This window comes from Anomaloglossus baeobatrachus, chromosome 8, assembly GCF_048569485.1.
Source record: "Anomaloglossus baeobatrachus isolate aAnoBae1 chromosome 8, aAnoBae1.hap1, whole genome shotgun sequence".
NCBI lineage: Eukaryota > Metazoa > Chordata > Amphibia > Anura > Aromobatidae > Anomaloglossus > Anomaloglossus baeobatrachus.
In genome coordinates, this window is record NC_134360.1 from 48,598,885 (window position 1) to 48,626,540 (window position 27,656).

Genomic DNA, 27,656 nt, shown 5'->3' on the forward strand with positions numbered 1-27,656 from the left:
TATTCTAGTATATAGGGGCAGTATTATAGTAGTTATATTCTAGTATATAGGAGCAGTATTATAGTAGTTATGTTCTTATACATAGGGGCAGTATTATAGTAGTTATATTCTTGTACATAGGGGCAGTATTATAGTAGTTATATTCTAGTATATAGGGGCAGTATTATAGTAGTTATATTCTAGTATATAGGAGCAGTATTATAGTAGTTATGTTCTTGTACATAGGGTGCAGTATTATAGTAGTTATATTCTTGTATATAGGGGCAGTATTATAGTAGTTATATTCTTGTACATAGGAGCAGTATTATAGTAGTTAGATTTTTGTACATAGGGGCAGTATTATAGTAGTTATATTCTAGTATATAGGAGCAGTATTATAGTAGTTATGTTCTTGTACATAGGGTGCAGTATTATTGTAGTTATATTCTTGTATCTAGGGGTAAGTATTATAGTAGTTGTATTTTTGTTCATAGGGGCAGTATTAATAGTTATATTATTTTTGACAGTTGCAGTATTATAGTAGCTGATGACTTATTTCGCTCTATAAATCACCTTATGCTTTTCTTACAGGAAAGAAACACGAGAGTGAATTCCAGCAGCTCATTGAACAGGTGAAGGGACGCTGGAAGACTTCTAAGGGAAAGAAGGTGAAAGAGGAGCCCATGGGAAGTGACGGTGCAGGTGAGCGCAGGATTTCTGACAGAAGACTATAGACCTCTCTCCTTGCTGCATGAATCCATATGAAGGGCGACTAGGAGGAGATGGAACGTTTGTATTCTCTGTGCCCATATTTATACAACAAAACCTTTACAAGTTGATACGTTTGTTGATCATTTGTTTTGTTCCCCTGAACACCTGGTAACACCGTCCTTTTGACAATCAGGTGTGCGTATAGGTTATTACTAAGTATTTTGTGTGGCCACGTTAACCCTCCGCTCCTATAGAGCCGCACCTAGACCTTCCCAGCACACAGCAAGGCTGCTATGAAAAGTTCCACCTGCTGAGTGAGCATTTCCATTTCCAAAAATACAGTTTGGTAACCTTGTAATTATTGAATAGAGATTCCTACCGTCGCTCAGCGTTTGAAGCCGCTGTTTCAAAGCCTTGAAAAATCCATTGTTCTCATCGCAAAGTAAAAAATGTTTTCAAAAACTTTTATTTTATGTTCTATTTATTCACCGATGTTTTATGCCCGTGAGGTGAGGACGCTCTCCTCTGCCAACCCCGGTCCTGTGTGCAAAGCTGTCATTATTATAGCGGTGGATGTAGAAGCGGAGGGCATGGCGGCACTTGCTTCATTTCATTATTACATGCAGAATTTGAGATGTCCGTCTTGCTTTTAGCTCCTATTAATTAGATCTGACAGTGTAGAGGCCGGTACTACGCTATGTAACACTCAGTGCACGGATGAAGGAAGCTAAAATAAGTTTCCTGAAAGCGGCTGAATTCATTAAATCACCTCCTATTCATTCTAATTCTATAGAATGGAGCTGCGCTGGCTCCGCCAAATCTTTTGGCTTTAGGCTTTTATTCTCACTTGAAGTTCGGTTCCCAGTGGCCGCTTGTCATAAATGTGAAGAAAAAAAACACTCGGGGATTTCTATTCCAATCCCATGGACGTGCATACAGAGGCCGACTTTCACTACAAATGGCCGTCCTTGCAGGAGTAGGCAGTCACGTGGCATAATGCCGGACCGGAGCAGAGATCATACACCATCAATAAAGCGACTGGTAGAGGAATTAACATCCCCACCCTTCATAAAGGAAGGAAAGTGTTTCAAAACACAAATTTGACATCCACAGTCCCAGTTTGATAAGACTGCAACCTGCAGATCTATCAGCAGAAGATATGCCACGTGCTGAAACCTTCGGGGTCTTTGCTGCTGCTTTCGGGGCTTTTGCTGCTGCCTTCCATGTGTTTGCATCTGCCTTCAGCATCTTTTCAGCTGCCTTTGGATCCTTTGCAACCTGAAAATCTGTCAACGGAAGATATATTACGTGTTGAAACCTTCAGGCCTTTGCAGCTGCCTTCGGGGCCTTTGCCGCTGCCTTCGGGGCCTTTGCCGCTGCCTTCTGGTCCTTTGCCGTGGCCTTCTGGGCCTTTGCCGCAGCCTTCTGGTCCTTTGCCGCGGCCTTCGGGACTTTTGCCGCGGCCTTCGGGGCTTTTGCCACCATCTTCTGGGCTTTTGCCGTTGCCTTCAGGGCTTTTGCCGTGGCCTTCAGGGTCTTTGCAACATGCAAATATATCAGCAGAACATATATCATGTGCTGCTTTGGGCCTTTGCTGCCTTCAGTGCCTTTGCTGCAACCTTTGGGACCTTTTCCGCAGCCTTTAGGACCTTTTCCGGAGCCTTTTGGGGCCTTTTCTGCAGCCTTTGGGGCTTTTGACGCAGCCTTTGGGGCTTTTGACGCAGCCTTTGGGGCTTTTGACGCAGCCTTTGGGGCTTTTGACGCAGCCTTTGGGGCTTTTGACGCAGCTTTTGGGGCTTTTGACGCAGCTTTTGGGGCATTTGACGTCGCCTTTGTGGTCTTTGACGCAGCCTTTGGGGCCTTTGATGCAGACTTTGCGGTCTTTGCTGCAGCCTTTGGGGTCTTTGCCAAAGCCTTTGGGGCTTTTGACGTAGCCTTTGGGGCTTTTGACGTAGTCTTTGGGGCTTTTGATGTAGCCTTTGGGGCTTTTGATGTAGCGTTTGGGGCTTTTGACGCAGCCTTTGGAGTCTTTGCCGCAGCCTTTGGAGTCTTTGCCGCAGCCTTTGGGGTCTTTGCCGCAGCCTTTGGGGTCTTTGCCGCAGCTATTGGGGTCTTTGCCGCAGCTATTGGGGTCTTTGCCGCAGCCTTCGGGGTCTTTGCCGCAGCCTTCGGGGTCTTTGCCGCAGCCTTCGGGGTCTTTGCCGCAGCCTTTGGGGTCTTTGCCGCAGCCTTTGGGGTCTTTGCCACAGACTTCAGGGTCTTTGCCGCAGCCTTTGGGGTCTTTGCCGCAACCTTCTGGGTTTTTTGACGCAGGTTTTGGGGCCTTTGACGCAGCCTTTGAGGCTTTTGCCACTGTCTATGTTGGTGCAATGTATAAAACAAAAATCATGGACTTCCAGGGTTTTGATAACGGTAGAGTCTCACTGTACACCGGGAGATTCTGTGGGATTGGAGAAGTTTTAGGATTTAACCCCTCGATTTGCTGTCTTGAAGGCTTCCTCTTAGGTTATCATTCACTTATTCCAGGTTCTGCAGACGGCCGTCAGAATGGAAATAAATCCTACAATGTAATTCAATTATTTTCAGACTTCATTGTCCTAAATTAGCTCACTGATTATTATTTATGTCTGCTCGGTTACTTGCTGTGCCTTCTCTGATTGCTGGACATATGCATCTTGTCTTTTATTTTTTTTTTTGTCCTGTTTTCTTCCTTTCTCACATGAAAGTAATTTTGGGGTTGCGCAGATAGCAATCTGTGGATAAGTCAGCGATAATTTAAGTCTTGTCTTTGTTTTTTCGCTTTGATCTGTTCTGTCAACAACATGAGCATAGACTGTAACTGTTGAATTAGTCGTCCATTTAGTCACGTAGGCACGTCCTCGTTAAGTGCATGAAAGGGGAATGGCAGCTCATCGTGTGTCCTGACCGCTTCCACCGTCTGCCCTTAAAGGCTGAGAGAAATAAGCTTCTATTGCATTTAGTGGCTCCTAACTCTCGTAAATATTGGGCATGTGGAAATTGAATGCCTGTACCTTTTTGTTTTACCCTTTGTAATCTGAAAATGCCGCCTATCCATCACTAGAGATCAGCGGTGACATCACTGAGAATGCCGCCTATCCATCACCAGAGATCAGCGGTGACATCACTGAGAATGCCGCCTATCCATCACTAGAGATCAGCAGTGACATCACTGAGAATGCCGCCTATCCACCACTAGACATCAGCGGTGACATCACTGAGAATGCCGCCTATCCATCACCAGAGATCAGCGGTGACATCACTGAGAATGCCGCCTATCCATCACTAGAGATCAGCGGTGACATCACTGAGAATGCCGCCTATCCATCACCAGAGATCAGCGGTGACATCACTGAGAATGCCGCCTATCCATCACCAGAGATCAGCGGTGACATCACTGAGAATGCCGCCTATCCATCACCAGAGATCAGCGGTGACATCACTGAGAATGCCGCCTATCCATCACTAGAGATCAGCAGTGACATCAGTGAGAATGCCGCCTATCCATCACTAGAGATCAGCGGTGACATCACTGAGAATGCCGCCTATCCATCACTAGAGATCAGCGGTGACATCACTGAGAATGCCGCCTATCCATCACTAGAGATCAGCGGTGACATCACTGAGAATGCTGCCTATCCATCACTAGAGATCAGCGGTGACATCACTGAGAATGCCGCCTATCCATCACCATAGATCAGCGGTGACATCACTGAGAATGCCGCCTATGCATCACTAGAGATCAGCGGTGCCATCACTGAGAATACCGCCTATCCATCACCAGAGATCAGCGGTGACATCACTGAGAATGCCGCCTATCCATCACCAGAGATCAGCGGTGACATCACTGAGAATGCCGCCTATCCATCACTAGAGATCAGCAGTGACATCACTGAGAATGCCGCCTATGCATCACTAGAGATCAGCGGTGCCATCACTGAGAATACCGCCTATCCATCACCAGAGATCAGCGGTGACATCACTGAGAATGCCGCCTATCCATCACTAGAGATCAGCAGTGACATCACTGAGAATGCCGCCTATCCATCACTAGAGATCAGCGGTGACATCACTGAGAATGCCGCCTATCCATCACTAGAGATCAGCAGTGACATCACTGAGAATGCCGCCTATCCATCACTAGAGATCAGCGGTGACATCACTGAGAATGCCGCCTATCCATCACTGGAGATCAGCGATGCCATCACTGAGAATGCCGCATATCCATCACTAGAGATCAGCGGTGCCATCACTGAGAATGCCGCCTATCCATCACTAGAGATCAGCGGTGACATCACTGAGAATGACGCCTATCCATCACTAGAGATCAGCGGTGCCATCACTGAGAATGCCGCCTATCCATCACTAGAGATCAGCGGTGACATCACTGAGAATGCCGCCTATCCATCACTAGAGATCAGCGGTGCCATCACTGAGAATGCCGCCTATCCATCACTAGAGATCAGCGGTGACATCACTGAGAATGCCGCCTATCCATCACTAGAGATCAGCAGTGACATCACTGAGAATGCCGCCTATCCATCACTAGAGATCAGCGGTGACATCACTGAGAATGCCGCCTATCCATCACTAGAGATCAGCGGTGACATCACTGAGAATGCCGCCTATCCATCACTAGAGATCAGCGGTGCCATCACTGAGAATGCCGCCTATCCATCACTAGAGATCAGCGGTGCCATCACTGAGAATGTCGCCTATCCATCACTAGAGATCAGTGGTGACATCACTGAGAATGCCGCCTATCCACCACTAGAGATCAGCGGTGACATCACTGAGAATGCCGCCTATCCATCACTAGAGATCAGCGGTGACATCACTGAGAATGCCGCCTATCCATCACTAGAGATCAGCGGTGACATCACTGAGAATGCCGCCTATCCATCACTAGAGATCAGCGGTGACATCACTGAGAATGCCGCCTATCCATCACCAGAGATCAGCGGTGACATCACTGAGAATGCCGCCTATCCATCACCAGAGATCAGCGGTGACATCACTGAGAATGTCGCCTATCCATCACTAGAGATCAGCGGTGACATCACTGAGAATGCCGCCTATCCATCACTAGAGATCAGCGGTGACATCACTGAGAATGCCGCCTATCCATCACTAGAGATCAGCGGTGACATCACTGAGAATGCCGCCTATCCATCACCAGAGATCAGCGGTGACATCACTGAGAATGGAGAACGGTAGTGACATCCCTGGGAATGCCTGATATTTATGGAATGTATCCGGTCCACCAGCTCTGGAGATGCAGAGTTTTGTCAGACTCTGTGGATAAGCCCTGGGGTGGCTGTGGAGCTGCGGTGCTCGTCTCGGTTCGTGTGACGCCTGTAGATCCAGGTGGAGGTGATGCCCCAGGCCTTATTATTGACAAACAAACTGCAATTACCTATCCGGAGGTGGAGGCGGCAGGAGAAGTTCTGATATTACATGACTCGGTCCCAGCCCGCTTTGTACTTAATCCAAGTGACAGTGAGTAGAGTTTGCGGTGGCCATTATCGCTCGCACCTCGGCAGCTGCTGATTTTGCTTTAATTGACTTAATGAGCCAGAAAGGTTACAGAGCATATCTGACGAATATTCTTCTAAGGAACCAACAATATAAAATGACTTTGCGTCATTGCTGTATTCAGCTTCTCTTACGGCACCAAACCTTGTTTCCCACCCTCAGACGTCTATTAATATCATCCACCAGTAGAGGGCATCCTGTATGCAGCTTCTATGCAGGTTAGTATGGGCTATATGGAGCTGTGTACAGAGCTGCCCCCTAGTGGTGGCAACAGACAGCTGAAATTTTTGTATGTTTTTCAAAGGAGAAGAGGAAGGGTACCGAAGAAACATTAAAGCTCATCATATAAAAGTACCACTCAAAGACTTTTTTTTAATTCTATCTTATCCCAGTGTGTAATTAGCAACCGGTAAATTGTGTAAAATTACATTGCAGCCATGTGTGATATTATATAATACTGATGTCGTCCTGATCTCACTAGTGGTGATAGGGAAGAGCACCGGTATAATAACAATCGTTGAGGGCTCATCAGCTATAAAAGGGTCTATTTACAGCCCTTCCCCTGCCATTACCTTTTAGGAAGCCTGGAGCTTGAGCGAGTGGTCATATGGAGCCTGATTAGAAAGAAGCCAGTCACCTTTTCAATTCACAAATCATCAGCAAACCCATGTCTTAAAATCCTCTGTGCTGCGGGGGACATCGCTCCATCCCTAAGGACATGCCTGTGTCTTTCAACTCATCTCCTTTCATCTCTCTACATATTGACATTGTCCATAAAGGTCTCCTGAAATACTCTGTGCTGCTGCAGAACCCCCAACGAGAAAGCTCACAGCAGCACAGAGGACTTCAGAAGGATGTGCTGATCTAGGGGAAATCAGATACTTATCTATTTGTGATAAAAGAGCAGCGTCATGATATTAATAAATAAAAAAAAGCTCCAATATTTCTGTATTTCTTGTAACTTTTTTACCTTCTCTAATATTATCATGACGCTGCTCTTTTTTCACGAATAGTCCTTGATCTCCCCTAGCTCAGTAGATCCTTCTGAAGTCCTCTGTGCTGCTGTGAGCTTTCTCATTGACTGTGTAGCTCAGATCTATTTCCGTTACTGTTAGGCCGGTTTCACACATCCGGCGCTCTCCCGTACAGACAATACAGTACAGTGACAGCGCTGTAACTTCCGGGTCACATGCGCCGGTCACATGCCCGCACGTGACCGGCGCTTGTTGCGCTGTCACTGTACTGTAGTCACTGTATGGGAGAGCGCCGGATCCGGCAAACCGGCGAAAAGCCGGATGTGTGAAACCGGCCTTACTAATAGCAGCGATTAATTGATGTATTTTTGGCTCCCTTCGCTCGTTGTGATTGATTCCCCCATCACCGGTTTAGGAATTATCGGCTGTGTGACTCTATAATGGATTTATCTCGCTGTGCGATGTCCTGAATAGTTTGGATTCTCCGCTGTCTATGAAAAGACATGATTCATTCATTATTTATCGGGAGCCGCGGCTCACACCGTCCCCCACAGGTCGGCTTCAGACAGCGCTTTCTAACATTTTAGTATCTTAATTAATGCATAGGCAAAGATTTGGACAGGGGAATGGAAAAACAGAAGGAAAAATGCTTTACACCCACGTGTAAAGGCTACTTTACACACTGCGATATTGGTCCCGATATCGCTAGTGTGGGTACCCGCCCCCATCTGTTGCGCGACACGGGCATATCGCTGCCCGTGCCGCACAACATTGCCCAGAGCCGTCACACATACTTACCTGTCCGGCGACGTCGCTGTGACGGGCGAACCGCCTCCTTTCTAAGGGGGCGGTCCATGCGGCGTCACAGCGACGTCACTGAACCGTCACTGAACCGCCGCCCAATCGCAGCGGAGGGGCGGAGATGAGCGGGACGTAACATCCCGCCCACCTCCTTCCTTCCGCATAGCGGCCGGGAGGCAGGTAGGGAGAGCTTCCTCGCTCCTGCGGCGTCACACGCAGCGATGTGTGCTGCCGCAGGAACGAGGAACAACCTCGTTACTGCTGAAGTAACGATAATTGGGAATGGACCCCCGTGTCGCCGATTAGCGATTTTTCACTGTTTTGTAACGATGCAAAATCGCTAATCGATGTCACACGCAACGGCATCGCTAATGCGGCCGGATGTGCGTCACGAATTCCGTGACCCCAACGACTCCGCATTAGCGATGTCGTAGCGTGTAAAGCCCGCTTAAGACCTGTGAAACACCAGGTACGTACACGTGTATCGCGGGGAATCGGGTACGGCTTATATTCATATTCCCCCCGGCGTCTTCCCGTTATCAGGTCACCGCTGCTGGCGGAGGAAACAAAACTGATATAATAGCCGATCTCTAAGGGACGTTCCTGTCATCCAACATCACAGGGAGCGCTCACATTATCAGTTGGGTGCAGAAACGTATAGAAGACAAACTTGTAAGAGCAGATGCCTAAAATAACATGTTACCATAGATCTGTTACTTTGTATCCGCCAGGAATTCTTCTTTATCTTCCTTATGGTGTTCGTCTCATCCCTGTTGCAAAGAGCTGGTAAAAAAGTAACAGAAGCTTACAAAAAAACCTCTCCGTTATTTTAATTCTAGCATGTACCATTCAATGTCTTTATCGTCCGCTGCGGTGTATCTGTAGTGGCCAGTTCCCTAGTCAAGGAGCGTGCAGGGGCCATCTCTGTGCAGTAGAGCATGCTGCAATAGCAACAGCATTAGAAATGAACCCTGCACCACTCAAATCATCCACGTTACCTGGTGGGGTGAGTCCACGTGTCCGGGAAAACAGCTCCCAGCTCAGAGTCCGTCCGGTCAGAGCGTGCTGGTCGGCAAAGGAATGAGATCCAGGTACATCCACAAAATAAAGAAGGAAGCCTGATTTGCAGGCGAAACGGCCGTCGTCCCCAGGTGAGGGATCCTGCATCTCGGTCCCGTCATGCTGCCTTTTTAATGCACCTGAAACTTCAATAAAGTTTTTTCCGGCACTTGAAGCTGCTGCGGTCGGCTTTCTTCTTTATTTTGTGGAAGAGCATGCTGCAATGAAACTATCTGGACCACAGGATCTGAAATGATCTATGGTGGAAATATGGAGTGAAGGTGTAACACCTGCCTGGATCCACAGACTCAGACAGGATGTAATGGACAGGCTAGAGGGAAGCCACTCACCCAGCAGGACCCCTAGAAACCTGAAAGCCTTTAACCCCTATACAGGAATTTGGAATTACACAGGGCCCTTCTGTGGAGGGCAGCAGTCCGATGAGAGTACTCGTCAGGCAGGGTCAAACCAGGAATTGCAGAACAGGGACAGAATCAGCAGGCAAGGATGTAATCAGAAACAAGCAGAGGTCAAATCCGGATCGGACAGCGAGGTACAAAAACAGCAGGCAGAAGGGTAGTCAGAACACAAGCAAGTTCAGCGCACAGGAATCAAAATACAAATAGCACAGGAACCAGGAATACAAACTATCTCTGGCCGTGGTCACATGACAGGAGGAGGAATAAGACGGCTGTGGTGTCTTCCCATTGGCTGCAGGTGAATGATGGCAACTTCAGCTGGAAGACACACGCCACCTACAGTCAGCCAGTGGTACTGCAGGTTCCAGGGAAACCCAGCCTAGTGGATGAGCGGAGCCTGTACTCAGCAGAGCCACGGGCACTGACTCCTCTCCCATCACCAGAACTATCCATGGCGGGAACACGGCGTCGCCTGGCGATCGGAGCAGAAGTCGCAGGAGTGGACTCCGGTGGGGACGTGACAGAAGGCCAGCGACACAACCATAGTGCTGGTCTGAGTTGTAAATCTTCAGGAGCCCCCTGTACAGTTGGAAGGCGGTAGGCAGAGGAGCAGTACGAGCCTGAGCCTTGAAGATGATACAACCCCTTTAAAGGGAACCTGTCAGGTCCAATATGCACCCAGACCCACGAGCATTTCTGTGCATATTGCTAATCCCTGCCTAACTGTCCCTGTATAACTAGCATAGATAAAGAGATGTTTAGAAAAAGTACTGCTAAAGATCCTTTATGATATGCTAATGAGGCCAGGGACTAGTCGCAAGGGTGTTAGTTCCCTTGGCTAGTCGGCCCCCATAGCATGTTAGCACGCCCCCCTGTGGGCGTACTAACATGCTAATGAATGCTCAGCATCACAGGATGGTCGCTCTTACTTCGGCTGCCACCGCTGGTTGTCAGCTCAGTGCGCATGATCAGAACGTCCCTGGACTTCCGGTCATGCGCACTACACCAGTTTGAAGCAGGGACGCGTACACCCGGTTTCATAGTACACATGACTGGAAGTCCGGGACTTCTGATCATGCCCAGTGAGCCGAAACCAGTATCGGGGGCGATGGCAACAGAGAGCAGTGAGATTGACCAAACCTTTGATGCTGCACATTCATTAGCAAGTTACTACGCCCACAGGGACGTGCGTGCATGCTAAGGGGGCTGACTAGCCAAGGAAAGTAATGCCCCCTGGCCTCATTAGCCTATGATAACAGATTTTTAGAAATACTTTTTCTAACAATCTTTTTATCTATGCTACTAGATACAGGGATATTTAGGGGGATATTTAGGCAGGGATTAAGCAATATACACCCAGAACTGCTCGTGGTTCTGGGTGCATATTGCACCTGACACGTTCCCTTTAAAAATAACTGGATTGGAAAACTTTTTTATATTTCAATCTATCATTAAACTTTACTATTAAGGAAAAGTAACTTTTCAGTAACATTGGCAGTGTGTAGGCCTTTGACTTGCGTCCTGGGGCATAATCTGCCGCCAGTGCCACGCCTTATTGGGGTTCATTCATCATCAAAAGCGGCCAAAATGTTAAAGTACAAGGAACATCAAGAACGCAGGGATTTTTAATTGTATCATGTACAACTCGTTGCTGACCACAGAAGGGGCCAGTGTCCTAGGCAAGGAGTGCAGCTCTTACAAGCTCTTTCCTATAGAGCTTGTATGCTTTGCTCTGAAGCTGGCCGGCTTTCTGTTCCCTTCCCTATGATACTGCTGAGGCAAAGCTATCCCTGCTTGGAGCAATGGAGAGCGCACAGTTAGTGCCAGCAGTGCAATCATGCCATTCGTAAACATTTTCAATTATGAATTTGCCTTTTTGCAGACAAATTATGAGGCTATCCCTTTAAAGGGAATCTGTCACCGCCAAGCCGAGCACACCACCTTGTAGGCCTTGAAAATATAAGCTGATTAGTGCCCGTATGTCTCGAAGTGCTGGGAAATCGCTTTCTGAATATATATGATAATAAGGCTGGAAGTGCTTTGTGGGTGTGTCCCATCTACAGCATGTCCATCTAACTTCAGTATTCCCTGCCTGGAACCACCCCCTTCTCCTTGATTGACATTTCTGTCATCTGCTACCTAAGGCATTTGGCCTGTGGTGAGTTGTCAATCAAGGAAAGTAGGGTGGTGCTGTCACTGCGCGGACTGGGAAAGGTCCGACGTGAGCCGAAACAACAGGGGATTCACCACGAAAAACAAGGGGTACACCGGGGACACTTTAACAATGGAGAGCCCTAGGACTAGGGAGAGGGAAGATGGACACCTCCACTTACCTGCCGCTGTACCTTACACTCCTAGCCCTCACCTGTCGCCGAGCAGGAACCTTAAGCCCCGAAAAGACTTTACAGTAGTCCCTGGCTAGGGAGTGGGCAGGTGAAGGACGCTAACCCTACCACTGCACTGAAACAAGACACCGAGAAAGGAAGACAGACAGGGGGAAAACACTACAACAGACTGCTGCAGTCAGCACCAAGACTGCAGCCACCACAGCAACTTCAAGAAGAGAGGGTTTCAGCAGCTCCTTCCACCTCCAGGACCAGCATCCAAATGGCAAAGAGATTAGAGAATAACTGGCACTCTCTGCTGGTAGCAAAGGGTATATTATAGGGACTGGGAGTGGTCCCTAACCGGAAACATCTGAGCTGGCAATTATACTGCTTGCTGGCAAGGAATACTGATATTAACCCTATGAATGCCAAAGGAAAGGAAAACACTTTAATATTGAGAGTCAAGAACGGAAATGACTCTCTAGGCCTTAATCTGTCACTAGTCTCACAATGCAGACAGACAAGCATGACAGGTGCTTGGCGGGAAGAATAAGAGATTGTGTATGCCTTGCAAAGCTCCGCCCCAGTGCACTTACCACCTTATTACCATGTACAATTTATCGGCCCTAGAGCAGCGCTTTAGGTACAATATCGATTAGCTGCTATTTTTAAGACCTAATCGGACCTATGTTTGGATTGCGAGATGGGGTAAAGTTGCTGAGAAATTCCCCTTATTTCTGCATCTGTGCCTCTCCAGTTTCCAGCTCACAATCGCACTTCTTGGGCTTCACTCACACCGAGCCCCTGTTAGGAAGCTCGGTTATAAAGAAAGGTAGTGAAGTCCGTCATGTGTCCTATGTGAAACTGAACGGAGTCTGATTGGGAGGTATAGCCAGATATGACCTCTGTGATCCACGGGCATCATGGACCAGATCTTCATGAGTTCACCCGGAATATCCTCTTTATAAAAGCGAGACCGAGATGTCCCAGGGAGTAATGGAGGAGGAGCAGCGGCCGAGGCCGGGGGGGGGGGCTGAGCACGAGGCCGCTGGAATCTCACTTTAGGAAACTATTAAAAAGTTTTGTACCTCCCCAGAGTTCCCGTCTTCTTCTGTATCCACGTCACGTTTCTATTAAAGCAGCGACGGCAGCATAATTAGTGCGAAGATTAACCGCTGCAATCAGGACGTAAGAGCCTCTTGAAAAGGTATTTAATGGGCGCAGCAGTGATTTCTGTAAGTAGACTCCTTCTGGGGGTCCAGACATCGCTCCAGACCGCTAGTTTTTGACTTTGTAGCTAATAAGGAGCCAATCACAAAATGATATCTTGCTGGAAAGATGGAAGACTCCCTACAGTTCATTTGCTAAAATCTTGAAATCTGATCTCCTATCTGGGGGCTAAAAGTCTGATAATGTCTTGATAATCCTACCTGCAACTCATTATTATTATTATTATGGCCTCAGCTGTGATCGGCAGCTCCAGCTCTCCATTGTCTATTGGAGTCTGCAGCCTGAAATCTACCTCCAGTCTTGTCTTTGCTTTACACTGCAGCGCTGCTTGTTTAGATTGACTACAAGGTATAAGTTCATCAGGAGGTTATTTTTAGTGAATGCGGATTCATAGATGGGTATTTCCCAAGGAGCATTGCCACAATAAGACTCCTCACTGGCAGCCAGATTTCCCCTTAGACCCCACTATAGCTTCTCATACAGCCAGATCAGATCTCATACTTTGCACTGACGAGGGGCAATCACCCCGAAACACCATGTCGGCAAATTGAGGTTCTGATCTGGCATAAATCCTAAGGGGCACTTTGCACACTGCGACATCGCAGCCCGATGCTGCGATGCCGAGTGCGATAGTGCCCGCCCCCGTCGCAGCAGCGATATGTGGTGATAGCTGGCGTAGCGAAAGTTATCGCTACGCCAGCTTCACACACACACTCACCTGCCGTGCGACGTCCCTGTGGCCGGCGACCCGCCTCCTTGTTAAGGGGGCGGGTCGTGCAGCGTCACTGTGACGTCACACGGCAGGCGGCCAATCAGAGCGGAGGGGCGGAGATGAGCAGGATGTAAACATCCTGCCCACCTCCTTCCTTCCGCATATCCTACGGAAGCCGCAGTGACGCCGGTAGGAGACGTTCCTCGCTCCTGCGACTTCACACACAGCGATGTGTGCTGCCGCAGGAGCGAGGAACAACATCGGACCGTCGCGTCAGCGTAATCATGGATTACGCCGACGCTGCACCGATGATACGATTACGACGCTTTTGCGCTCGTTAATCGTATCATCCAGCCTTTACACACTGCGATGTCGCATGCGATGCCGGAAGTGCGTCATTTTCAATTTGACCCCACCGACATCGCACCTGCGATGTCGCAGTGTGCAAAGTGCCCCTAAGTCATATGAAAAGGCTTGTTAAAGGGTCACTTTGACTTTTAGGATTGCTGCTTCCCAAAGGTGGCACTAGAGTTTGTCTCCTTCCTCACTGAAGAGACAATCCGAATATAGATGGGTAATGTTTATTGATGACCGGTGGACACTGATATTTATCTTTACAATCTCTTCCTTCTAGATAAAATCAAAGAGGAAATCATGGTGGAAGTGATGGAGGAATCCACCCCCAACCATCACACAGTGCCAGAGACGGAGGACTACTGCCCGCTGAAATCGGAGAAGCTGTCAGTGTTTCGCTCCAGCTCTCCGGTCTTCCCGCTTTCTCCGGAGTCTAGAGCCAGGTAGGATGGAGTAAATGATAAATCTATATTATCTGCCTGCTTTCTACTCTTCCGAACAGATGAATGCGCTGAGTGCGAGGATTTCCTAATCACGCCAAAAATGATATGACAAAAGGAGTTAAAGGGCATCTCTACAAACATGACAAAAATCACCTTCGTTAGCCTAGGAGGACAGCGCTGCCTCCATAGATCTCCCTGAAATTGGTTGACAAACATGACCTTAGCATAGCTTTTCACTGATAATACCCACTGTTAGTGGTGTAAATACAAATAAGACTGCCTCCCTTTCTCTCCCTGTACATACCGTGTTTTTCCAAAAATAAGACACTGTCTTATACTTTTTATGCCCCCCAAAAAAGCACTAGGACTTATTTTTGGAGGAGGTCTTATTCTTGGAGGAACACGGATAGGGGGTAAGTTTACCCCCCAAAAAAGCAGACCCAACCCCCCCCCACTTCCAAGGAGACTCATACTTTCCAGACCCGGACATCTGCATGGCTCCCAGGTCCTCCCTGTGATCTCCAGTGGGTGCTGACGCCGTCGTCCCCTGCTTTTGTTTGACACCTTCACACACAGCAGATCACTGACACAGTCACACAGCAGATCGCAGATTACACACACACATACACACACTCATTCATCACATCCAGCGTTACAGAGTCTTCCGGCCGCAGGGAATGATGGAAGAAAGTCACGTGTCCGCAGGTCCTGTAAGCTAGCATTGTGGCAGGTCCTTGTGCTCCACTGCACAGCATCTCAGAATTCTGCCGGTGAGAAGAAATCGGTGTTGCTGGATGTGGTGAGTGTGTGTGTGATCTGATGTGTGTGTGATTCGAGGTTTGTGTGTGCGATCTGATTATGTGTGCGATCCTATGTGTGTGTGTGTGAGATCTGATTCTGTGTGTGTCAGATCGGATGTGTGTGGGGGTGCGATTACTGAAAGTCCTCTGCCCTTGCATCTGGGAAGTATGAGTACGGGGTGCCCGCTGTCTATAATGAAGTGTCCTGCAGTATCTTTAATTTTTATAGCTGCATGGGCACTTCATTATTGAACCGCGACTAGGGCTTATTTTCGGGGGAGGGCTTATATTTAAGCCTTGTTCCGAGAATGCTGAAAATCCCTGCTAGGGCTTATTTTTGGGGGAGGTCTTATTTTTGGAAAAACAGGGTAATATAGGTACAGATAGTACTGCCTCCATGTCTCTCGTGTGAGTGAACCAGACACAGATAGTGGTATCCTCATGTGTCTCTTTTTAAATGATGTTCAGAGGGTATAGGTAGTACTTTCTGCTTTACTGTAAGTGATGAAGGTTCAGACTGTACTGCCTCCTTGTCTCTTCTTGTAAATGTTGGAATATACAAACAGCACTGCCTCCGTTTCTCCTTGTAAATGAAGATACAGACAATTCTGCCTCCCTCTCTCCTTGTAAATTAAGATGCAGATGGCACTACCTCCTTGTAAATGATAAAGATCGAGATAGTACCTCCTTCTTACCTCTTATTATAAATGATAATACAGATAGTACTGCTTACATGTATTTCCTTGTAGATGATGAAGATACAGATAGTACAGTTTTCTTGTCTCTCCTTGTAAATGAAGGTTCAGGTAATACTGACTCCTTTTAAATGATTACAATACAGATAGCACTGCCTCCTTGTCTCCTTGTAACTGATGATGATACAGATAGCACTGCCTCCTTATAACTGATGACAATACAGATAGCACTGCCTCCTTGTCTTCTTGTAAATGATGACGATACAGATAGCACTGCCTCCTTGTCTTCTTGTAACTGATGATGATACAGATAGCACTGCCTCCTTGTCTTCTTGTAAATGATGACAATACAGATAGCACTGCCTCCTTGTAACTGATGATGATATAGATAGCACTGCTTCCTTGTCTCCTTGTAACTGATAATGATACAGATAGCACTGCCTCCTTGTCTCCTTGTAACTGATGATGACACAGATAGTACTGCCTCCTTGTCTCCTTGTAGCTGATGATGATACAGATAGCACTGCCTCCTTGTCTTCTTGTAAATGATGACGATACAGATAGCACTGCCTCCTTGTAACTGATGATGATACAGATAGCACTGCCTCCTTGTAAATGATGACGATACAGATAGCACTGCCTCCTTGTAACTGATGATGATACAGATAGCACTGCCTCATTGTCTCCTTGTAACTGATGATGATACGAATACGCTGCCTCTGTCTCAGTGTAAATGATGATGCTACAGATAGCACTGCCTCCTTGTCTACTTATAAATTACGACGATACAGAAAGCACTGCTTCCTTGTAAATGAAGATGATACAGATAGCACAGTCATCTTGTCTCCTTGTAACTGATGATGATACGGATAGAACTGCCTCCTTGTCTCAGTGTAAATGATGATACAGATAGCACTGCCTCCTTGTCTTCTTGTAAATGAAATGATACAGATAGCACAGTCTTCTTGTCTCCTTGTAACTGCTGATGATACAGTCTCAGTGTAAATTATGGCAATACAGATAGCACTGCCTCCTTGTCTCCTTGTAAATTATGGCAATACAGATAGCACTGCCTCCTTGTAAATGGTGATGATAAAGACCGCAGTGCCGTCTTGTCTCTACCTGTAAATGAGATAGTCGCACACGGTGTCATTGGTTATATTGTTAGGGTATGTGCGCACTAGGCGTTTTTTTCACGCTGCGTTTTTATGTGCGTTTTTGTCTCAAAAAACGCACCCGCGGCTAAAAAAAAGCGCACCCGCGGCTAAAAAACGCATGCGTTTTTACCGCGATTTGGTGCGTTTTTTGCTGCGTTTTTGCTCACTGCGTTTTTAATCAGTGCACAATGCCATTAAAGATTGTTGATGAAAAAAAAAAAGCTCTGATGTCATTTCCTTCTTCAAAATGTTCATTGTATGCAGGAGAGCAGACAGCTGCAGAACTAGTGTATGCAGGAGAGCAGACAGCTGCTGCAGAACTACAAGGCTCAGCATCCTCCTTCCAGGACTGTATGCAGGATTTCTTTGCCTCCCCCAAACAAAAAAAATTGACGTGGGCTTCGCCATATTTTTGTATGCTAGCCGGGTACAGCAGGCAGGTACGGGCTGCCCCCAACCCCCAGCTGCCTATTTGTACCCGGCTGGGAACCAAAAATATAGGGAAGCCCTTTTTTTTTTAATTATTTCATGAATTTCATGAAATAATTTTAAAAAAAAAATGACGTGAGCTTCGCCCAATTTTTGAGTCCAGCCGGGTACAACTAGACAGCTGGGGATTGGAATCCACAGTGCAGGGTGCCCAAGATTTCTGGGCACCCCCACTGTGAATTGCAGTCCCGCAGCCACCCCAGAAAATGGCGCTTTCATAGAAGCGCCATCTTCTGGCGCTGTATCCAACTCTTCCAGCTGCCCTGATGCCGGGTGGCTAGCCGGGTAATAATGGAGTTAGGGCTAGCTGTATATTATCAGCTGGCCCTAAGCCCGAAATTCATGGTGTCACGCCAATTTTAGACATGGCCACCATGAATTTCTAGTAAACATAAAAAAAAAAACACAACACAGAAAAATATTTTTATTTTAAATAAAACACAACACAATTAGTGACTCCATCTTTATTAAAATATAGAACCCCCCTCCGCAGTAATCCTGGGTCAAGGGTCCCGCGCCGTCCAATCCGGATCCAATATCATCTGATCGGTTTGCTGGAAGGCAAAGCGATCAGATGATGTGTCAGGTTCTAGGGGCTGAAGCACATCACACATCAGCTGATTGTATAAAAGCCGATTATACAATCAGCTGATGCATCGGTGCAAAAAAAAAAAATATATATATATACTCACGTCTGTGCTGATTACCGGCAGCTCTTGCAGCGATCGGATGAGAGTCTGATCCTGTCCCATCGCTGCCGGAGCTGCCGGTAATCAGCTGATGAAGTCCCCTGACGGCAGGATCAGCTGATAGCCGACCGGGCGACACCGCGAGAATTACGATCAGCTGATGCGTCAGGTGACTGCATCAGGTGATCAGCGCCAGGTCCTGCAAGCAAGGTCCTGCCCCGGGGAGACTGCACACAGCCAGAGCGGCGGGACCGGGACAGGAGCGGGCATGGCACCGGGACGCTGCAGACAGGTTAGTATATATGACATTTTTTTTTTTCTACTGTTCACTTTTGTTTTCGCCGCTGCCTCCACCTCCCGCCCAGACATGGCGCCGCACGGAGCTGACATGGCACCGGGCGGGTTGTGGACGCAGCGGTGACGGTACCGGGAGGATTCATGCTTCTGTGTTTACCAACAGAAGGAATCCTCTTCCTGTACACGTCACTTTACTGCCCACCCCTTGCGTTTATAGCTGCGTTTTTAGTCATAGAAACGCAGCTATATGCGTTTTTCATTGCGTTGTTGAACATCTCATTGAACTCAATGGGTGAAAAACGCAGAAATAATTGACATGCTGCATTTTTGTGGTCACCACAAAAACGCAGCTACAAAAAAACGCTGTGTGAGGACAGCACTTCTGAAAACCCATAGACATTGCTGGGGAAGCAATGTCACTGCGTTTTCAGCACAAAAACGCGGTAAAAAACACTGCTAAAAACGCAGCAAAAACGCCTAGTGCGCACAAGGCCTTATAATGTCTCTTCTTTGGCTCCTCCTGATTTGGGGATTCCCTGCAGTGGTTGTCTTATTCTTCAGTCAGGGTGTCCATGCAAAAGATGGACATTAATATTCTGTGTCCTAAAGAGCAAGACTGAAAAATCAAGCCAGCACTAAATGTGCACTTCAGAACTAAAAATTCCAAACTGTACTTATTATAAAAATTTTGAGATTTTTGGCAAAAAATTGCAATTTCTTGAGCCGCCCCGCCACGTCACGGCAAATCTCATTTGGGGCAGTCCCACACTAAAATATTTTTATAAAATGTGCCATACGGCCTCACATATGAATAGTAGAAGCCATGACTCAGTCATGGGTACGGGATTGAAATAGACCAGGTGAGTGCTGCTAAGAGCAGTTCTACTATTCATATGTGAGGCCGTATGGCACATTTTATAAAATATTTTAGTGTAGGACTGCCCCAACAGAGATTTGCCGTGAAGTGGCGGGGCGGCTCAAGAAATTGCAATTTTTTGCCCAAATTCTCATATTTATAATAAGTAGAGTTGGAATTTTTAGTGCTGTAGTGCACATTTAGTGCTGGCTTTTTTGTTTTTTCTTTAAAGAGCAAGACTGCAGAACTGTCATTGATAGCCTTGACTCCTTCCCCTCCTTACAAGCCTTGGGTCAGTGACCTCCTCCAGGTCCAGTAGGTTCTCAGACCTCGGCATACAGAGCGCAGCAGCTTTGAGTCCTCTGTACATTGTGATGCAGAGCTGCGCTCTCGTTTCTCGCAGCGGTGTTATGTGGACGGATTCCAACATTAATTACTTGTGTAATAACTCTGCAACTTTGGTCTTAATTTAAAGTGCAGCAAATATTAGAGTGTAATAGATCGTGTTCTGTGATAGATAACGCCTCGTGCCGGTGCAGAGCACCATGAAGTGGCTTCATTACTAAAGTGTAATTGGTTTTTCCAGAAACCGGACCGCCGGAATAAGTTCAGCTTCCGGCTCACTTCAAATGAATTTTTAATTTTTTTTTATTTTATTGATAAGGCAGCTCCCGTGTTTGAGTGACCACTGTTTGCAGTATAGTGCACTGCCTTTTCATGCTGCACAGCTTTGTTTTTAGCTCCTGTTATTCCTTAGGTATTCATTCATCTCTATGGGAGGAAGCCATTGCCTACGTGACCTATAAAGCCTCAATTGTCAGGGTTTTTACGGCTAATGCATACTCCTAGTGATGAGAGTTCTTCCCACGTTTCCAGATCTCAATCCACTATTGAGCGGCTGCATAAAAAGGCAGATTTACACTGAAGGGCAGCGAAAGGGAAATGTAATTTTGCTTTGCCTTATTAAATTTAAGATCAGAGCCCGACTTGGATGAATTGAAGATATTTCCTCTGCATCTCTGGAGAACGCCAGCGCTCGCTGCCAATTCTCCTTTTTATTTCATGTCTATGAGTCTCGTAAACTTGGTATTCCAGAACTTTTTTTTTTTTCTTTTTTTTCAATTTTGGCCCTCATCAATCTGCAGGTCAGCCCGGAGTTGTCTGGAATACGTGGCTCAAATATGGATCCGTTCAGGTTTTGTTTATTATCAATCAGTTCCTTTGTCGTTACCATGTAATATATGTCAACTTATTATTGTTTAGCATGGTCTAGTTACCATTTACACTCAAGAGCTGCACTCACCTTTCTGCTGGACTTACTGTGTACATACATTACATTACTTATCCTGTACTGATCCTGAGTTATATCCTGTATTATACTCCAGAGCTGCACTCACTATTCTGCTAGTGCAGTCACTGTGTACATACATTACATTACTGATCCTCAGTTACATACTGCATTATACTCCAGAGCTGCACTCTCTATTCTGCTAGTGCAGTCACTGTGTACATACATTACATTACTTATCCTGTACTGATCCTGAGTTATATCCTGTATTATACTCCAGAGCTTCATTCACTGTTCTGCTGGTGCAGTCACTGTGTACATACATTACATTACTTATCCTGTACTGATCCTGAGTTATATCCTGTATTATACTCCAGAGCTTCATTCACTGTTCTGCTGGTGCAGTCACTGTGTACATACATTACATTACTTATCCTGTACTGATCCTGAGTTATATCCTGTATTATACTCCAGAGCTGCACTCACTATTCTGCTGGTGCAGTCACTGTGTACATACATTACATTACTTATCCTGTACTGATCCTGAGTTATATCCTGTATTATACTCCAGAGCTGCATTCACTGTTCTGCTGGTGCAGTCACTGTGTACATACATTACATTACTTATCCTGTACTGATCATGAGTTATATCCTGCATTATACTCCAGAGCTGCACTCACTATTCTGCTGGTGCAGTCACTGTGTACATACATTACATTACTTATCCTGTACTGATCCTGCGTTACAGTATATTCTGTATTCTACTCCAGAGCTGCACTCACTGTTCTGCTGGAGCAGTCACTGTGTACATACATTACATTACTGATCCTTAATTACATCCCTTATTATCCTCCAGAGCTGCACTCACTATTCTGCTGATGCAGTCACTTTGTTCATACATTACTTATCCAGGGTTACATCCTGTATTACTGGAATATTAGGGGAGGGGGTGACAGATGACTGGAAAGAACCAGGTGTAGAAACTTTACGCCCAAAAATGCAGTTGAAGCAAACACTGAACTAGGAGGGAATGCTGGGAGAGTTTAGCTCTGAAGTCTACAGAATAGTGACTGCTGCTTTCTGTTATAAAACAAGTAGCGGTTGTGGAGACACGGGGCTCAGTGGGTGCTCTCGTCCGCTAAAACCCGCCGCCTTTAGAAAGACAGCATGGCTCAGGGCTCTTCCCCACTGAACGCCGGCCTCCTTAACCGTGGGCGGAACACTACTCAGACAACACAGGGTGAGGGAACCACAATAATTAGACTTTATTGGATCCCCAAACAATTAACAGCACATAACACATAACCAGCAAAACACACAAATGTAACAGGCAACAGAGTCTCACCCTTCCGCTGGCTCACCAGGGATTTAGAATGTCCATGCCTCAGAGGTTCCAGGGCTATTTACTCCAATCCAGCAGCACCCCGCTTTCGGCGGGCACCCACCGAGAAAGGAATAACGCCAGATTTAGGAAGCTGGCTGAGGTCTGTAAAGTCTGTAGCCAAGTGACCAAATTGTCCCAACCTGGGTTTCTTCCTTAAGTAGTCCTTGGTGTGATGATACAATCCTGGCAGCCGGAGTCGAAATCCCTAGATTGTGGATATGGTCTCCAACCGGAACCGGAGTCCCTAGATTGAAGCCATAAGGTATCCTGATCCTCTAGTCAGCTCCAAAGAGCTTAGACTGGATCCATTTGCATCCATCAGCAACCACCTGGTGGCTTAAAGAAATCCCTTTTATAGTCACAGCCTTCCACTTGGATACACTGCGTCCTCATCGATTGGTTGGACAAGATCGCCTCTCCCATTGGATGAATCTCAAGCTGCATAGACAATGTTCATCCAAATGATGTCTACAGAAAGACTGGGAGTATACATGTAGTCTGGAATGCACAGACTAGACAATGACTACTTAGGTAATTACATTAGCAATACACAACTACAATACAATGATTACTGGAAGGGTCTGGAGAAACAATAGCTAAGCAAACATGACTTAGCACACATAAGAACAATACGTCTGGCTGAATGTTAAGAAACTTTAACCCATGAGAGGCATTGGGTGTCCATGTTGTCACAGTGGTCACACATGTAGCTTTTATCTCGATCTGGGCTGAGGTGATGTTTGTTCATGGTAATTTGCTGCCTTCTGCTACTTAAGCAGTTTCATGTTTGTGAATGATCTGATGATCACTGTGGCTATGTGCCCAAGTAGCGTATTTTCATGCAGTTACGCTGTGTTCTGCGCCGCAGCCTAACTGCATGCGTCCTGCGTCCCCAGCACAATCTATGAAAATTGCGCCTAATCCATGCCCACGTGGCGTATTAGAACACAGCGCTTCGGCTACTGCCCAATCGCTGCGTTCTAAAAAGCAACATGTCACTTCTTTCATGCGCTTTGGATGCAGCCCCCGCTCTGTCTATGGGAGAGGCTGCATCTAGAGCGCATGAAATCGGCTTTTCATTACGGACCGTTTCTGCAGCGATTTGAAGCGCACGTGTGCTATTCAAATTTCTGCAGAAATTTCTGCAGGGACAGAACGCAACGTGGGCACATAGCCTAAAGGGGGCTTTACACGCTACGACATCGCTAATGCGAAGTCGTTGGGGTCACGGAATTGGGGACGCACATCTGGCCGCATTAGCGATGTCGTTGCGTGTGACACCTATGAGCGATTTTGCATCGTCGCAAAAACGTGCAAAATCGCTCATCGGTGACATGGGGGTCCCTTCTGAAATATCGTTACTGCAGCAGTAACGATGTATTTCGTCGTTCCTGCGGCAGCACACATCGCTCCGTGTGACACCGCAGGAACGAGGAACCTCTCCTTACCTGCCTCCCGGCCGCTATGCGGAAGGAAGGAGGTAGGCGGGATGTTACGTCCTGCTCATCTCCGCCCCTCCGCTTCTATTGGGCGGCGGTTCAGTGACGCAGCTGTGACGTTGCTGTGACGCTGAACGAACCACCCCCTTAGAAAGGAGGCGGATCGCCGGTCACAGCGACGTCGCCGGGCAGGTAAGTACTTGTGACGAATCTGGGCGATGTTGTGCGGCACGGGCAGCGATTTGCCTGTGTCGCACAACAGATGGGGGCGGGTACCCACACTAGCGATATCGGTACCGATATTGTAGCGTGTAAAGCCCGCTTGAGTCTGCCGCTCAGACCTGATCGGTGCCGTATTATCAGATGTCTTGGAATATTGAGTGGCCATCACAGAAATCCCGTTTTTATTACTTATCTTTGTTATCTATGTCATACCTGAGATTTTAAGACGTGATGTGACTGTGGGGAAAAAAAGCGCAAATAGGGTCTTTCCCAGTATGGGGGATTAGGTCTAGTGCTAAAAACGCACTCACCTGAGTCACAACTCCTTTCTGCACAAGTAACAGTGGTGGTCAGCAGCGGCCCCGAAGGCGTGGAGAGGAATACGGGTGTAAGCTGTGCTGAAACCTCAGAATCCAGAAGATTTAAATAAATCCCTTTATTTACACAAGTCTACGCATTTCGGAGATATAACCATCTCCTTCTTCAGGACTAAAAGAATCATCCTTTGTCCTGAGGAGATGGATATATCTCTGAAACGTGTAGACTTGTGTAAATAAAGGGATTTATTTAAATCTTCTGGATTCTGTGGTTTTAGCACAGCTTACACCCGTATTCCTCTCCTCGCCTAGATACCTGAGATTTTGTCACATTGCTGCTTGCTCTCCTCTATTCCTGCCTCTGTGTCTTCCTCCGCTCTGGGCGGACGGCGATTTCCTCTCTTCTGTACTCGCTGTTTGGCCGCAGCTGCTGATGTTGGAGCAGATGGTTCTCCCCGGTAGTTCACGTCGTCACACTATCGGCCGGACGCGCTTCCAAAGTATTTCTCAGCCCCGTGATATTTGATGAATCTGTCATCTTCTGTATACATCCGCACTCATTACCACCGAAGTGACATTGCGAGAAGAATATATAAAAGTGTGCGCCGAGGACGGAGGAATGTGGTGGAGATTGTAGTGCGTGCATGAGGATGGGATGAGCTGAAACCACGGCTGTTGTCCTCCCTCTGTTTACATTTATGTGGGGTATTCTAACCTTATGGCATATGCTATGGAGAAATGCATAGCTGTCTGATAGATGCAGCTCCAAACAATCTCCAGAAAGTCCACGGATAGGACTGTGACACCGGGGGTGCAGGACAATGACGCTGACACTCGGGGTACAGGACAATGACGCTGCTACTCAGGATACAGGACAATGACGCTGCTACTCGGGGTACAGGACAATGACGCTGGTGACGCTGCTACTCGGGGTACAGGACAATGACGCTGCTACTCGGGATTAAAGACAATGACGCTGACACTGGGGATACAGGACAATGACGCTGACACTCGGGGTACAAGACAATGACGCTGATACTCGGGGTACAGGATAATGACGCTGACACTCGGGGTACAGGACAATGACGCTGACACTCGGGGTACAGGACAATGACGCTGACACTCGGGGTACAGGACAATGATGCTGACACTCGGGGTACAGGATAATAACACTAATACTCGGGGTACAGGACAATGACGCTGGTACTTGGGGGTACAGGATTATAATGGGGTGCAGTACTTGGGGTGCAGTATTTTGCCCCCTTTTTACACTAGATTCCAGTACAATGACCTAACACTCGGGGTACAGGATAATGACGCTGACACTTGGGGTACAGGATAATGACGCTGACACTGGGGGTACAGGATAATGACACTGACACTGGGGGTACAGGATAATGACGCTGACACTGCGGGTACAGGATAATGACGCTGACACTGGCGGTACAGGATAATGACACTGACACTGGGGGTACAGGATAATGACACTGACACTGGGGGTACAGGATAATGACACTGACACTGGGGGTACAGGAAAATGACACTGACACTGGGGGTACAGGATAGTGACACTGACACTGGGGGTACAGGATAGTGACACTGACACTGGGGGTACAGGATAGTGACACTGACACTGGGGGTACAGGATAATGACACTGACACTGGGGGTACAGGATAATGAGACTGACACTGGAGGTACAGGATAATGACACTGACACTGGGGGTACAGGATAATGACACTGACACTGAGGGTACAGGATAATGACACTGACACTGGGGGTACAGGATAATGACACTGACACTGGGGGTACAGGATAGTGACACTGACACTGGGGGTACAGGATAGTGACACTAACACTGGGGGTACAGGATAGTGACACTGACACTGGGGGTACAGGATAATGACACTGACACTGGAGGTACAGGATAATGAGACTGACACTGGGGTTACAGGATAATGACGCTAACACTCGGTGTACAGGATAATGACACTGACACTGGGGGTACAGGATAGTGACACTGACACTGGGGGTACAGGATAATAACACTGACACTGGGGGTACAGGATAATGACACTGACACTGGGGGTACAGGATAGTGACACTAACACTGGGGGTACAGGATAATTACACTGACACTGGGGGTACAGGATAGTGACACTGACACTGGGGCTACAGGATAATGACACTTGGGGTACAGGATAATGACACTTGGGGTACAGGATAATGACACTGACATTGGGGGTACAGGATAATGACACTTGGGGTACAGAATAATGACGCTGACACTTGGGGTACAGGATAATGAGCCTGACACTCGGGGTACAGGATAATGATGCTAACACTCGGGGTACAGGATAATGACACTGACACTTGGGGTACAGGATAATGACACTGACGCTCGGGGTACAGGATAATGACACTTGGGGTACAGGATAATGACACTGACACTGGGGGTACAGGATAATGACCCTGACACTCGGGGTACAGGATAATGATGCTAACACTCGGGGTACAGGATAATGATGCTAACACTCGGGGTACAGGATAATGACGCTGACACTCGGGGTACAGGATAATGACACTGACACTTGGGGTACAGGATAATGACGCTGACACTCGGGGTACAGGATAATGACGCTGACACTCGGGGTACAGGATAATGACGCTGACACTTGGGGTACAGGATAATGACGCTGACACTCGGGGTACAGGATAATGACGCTGACACTCGGGGTACAGGATAATGACGCTGACACTCGGGGTACAGGATAATGATGCTAACACTCGGGGTACAGGATAATGATGCTAACACTCGGGGTGCAGTGTTTTGCCCCCGTTTGCACTAGATTCCAGTGCAGTGATGCTCCTCTCTTGGTCGGCCGCCCGTACTCTAGCTCGCACTGCTGCTTGGTTTCAGGCTTCCTCTGATGTTTGGGTGTTTGTGTTTCGCTGCCGGTTTCTGGATCCTTCAGGAGATCTTGTAGACCTTTTCTTGCAGCATTCACTTATCTCCATCTCTGCTGACACAATGGCTGCATTATTAGTGCTTTGTGTATCGGTGAGCGCTCTCGTCTGTCACGCACACCGTGCTCCTACACCCAGGACATGTGCAGTGTGCAGCAGCCGGCATGTGCTTACACTACACAACATGTGTGCTCCATACGTCCCCCTCCTACTCCCCGGTGCTACTATTCATCACCGGGAGATAATCAAGTGGCGTCCTAAACAAAATATATTATTATTAATGGGGATTAGAAATGCGAAGGAGCGTGCGAGCGCTAAACCGAAACCCAGACACAGACTAATGACTTCCTTGCTGCTGCTGCCTGCAGACGAGCTGCGCCTGAGAGCCACGGTCGGCCCTCACCTGGGCTGAGAATGTGGTCGTCCTTTGCTGTCAGCTGAGATTGGAAAGGACGGTATGAAAGGTCCAGTGTGTGGATAACATTATTAAATCAG

At 47.4% G+C, this 27,656-nt stretch overlaps 1 protein-coding gene across 1 annotated transcript in view; it reads left to right on the forward strand.

The window, feature by feature from the left end:
* Positions 1–27,656, forward strand: part of RAD18 (RAD18 E3 ubiquitin protein ligase) — a 394,915-nt gene that overhangs the window by 203,405 nt on the left and 163,854 nt on the right. Inside the window, 2 exon segments of the mRNA XM_075320765.1 lie at positions 571–681; positions 14,400–14,562. Coding sequence (XP_075176880.1) covers positions 571–681; positions 14,400–14,562 — 274 coding nt within the window.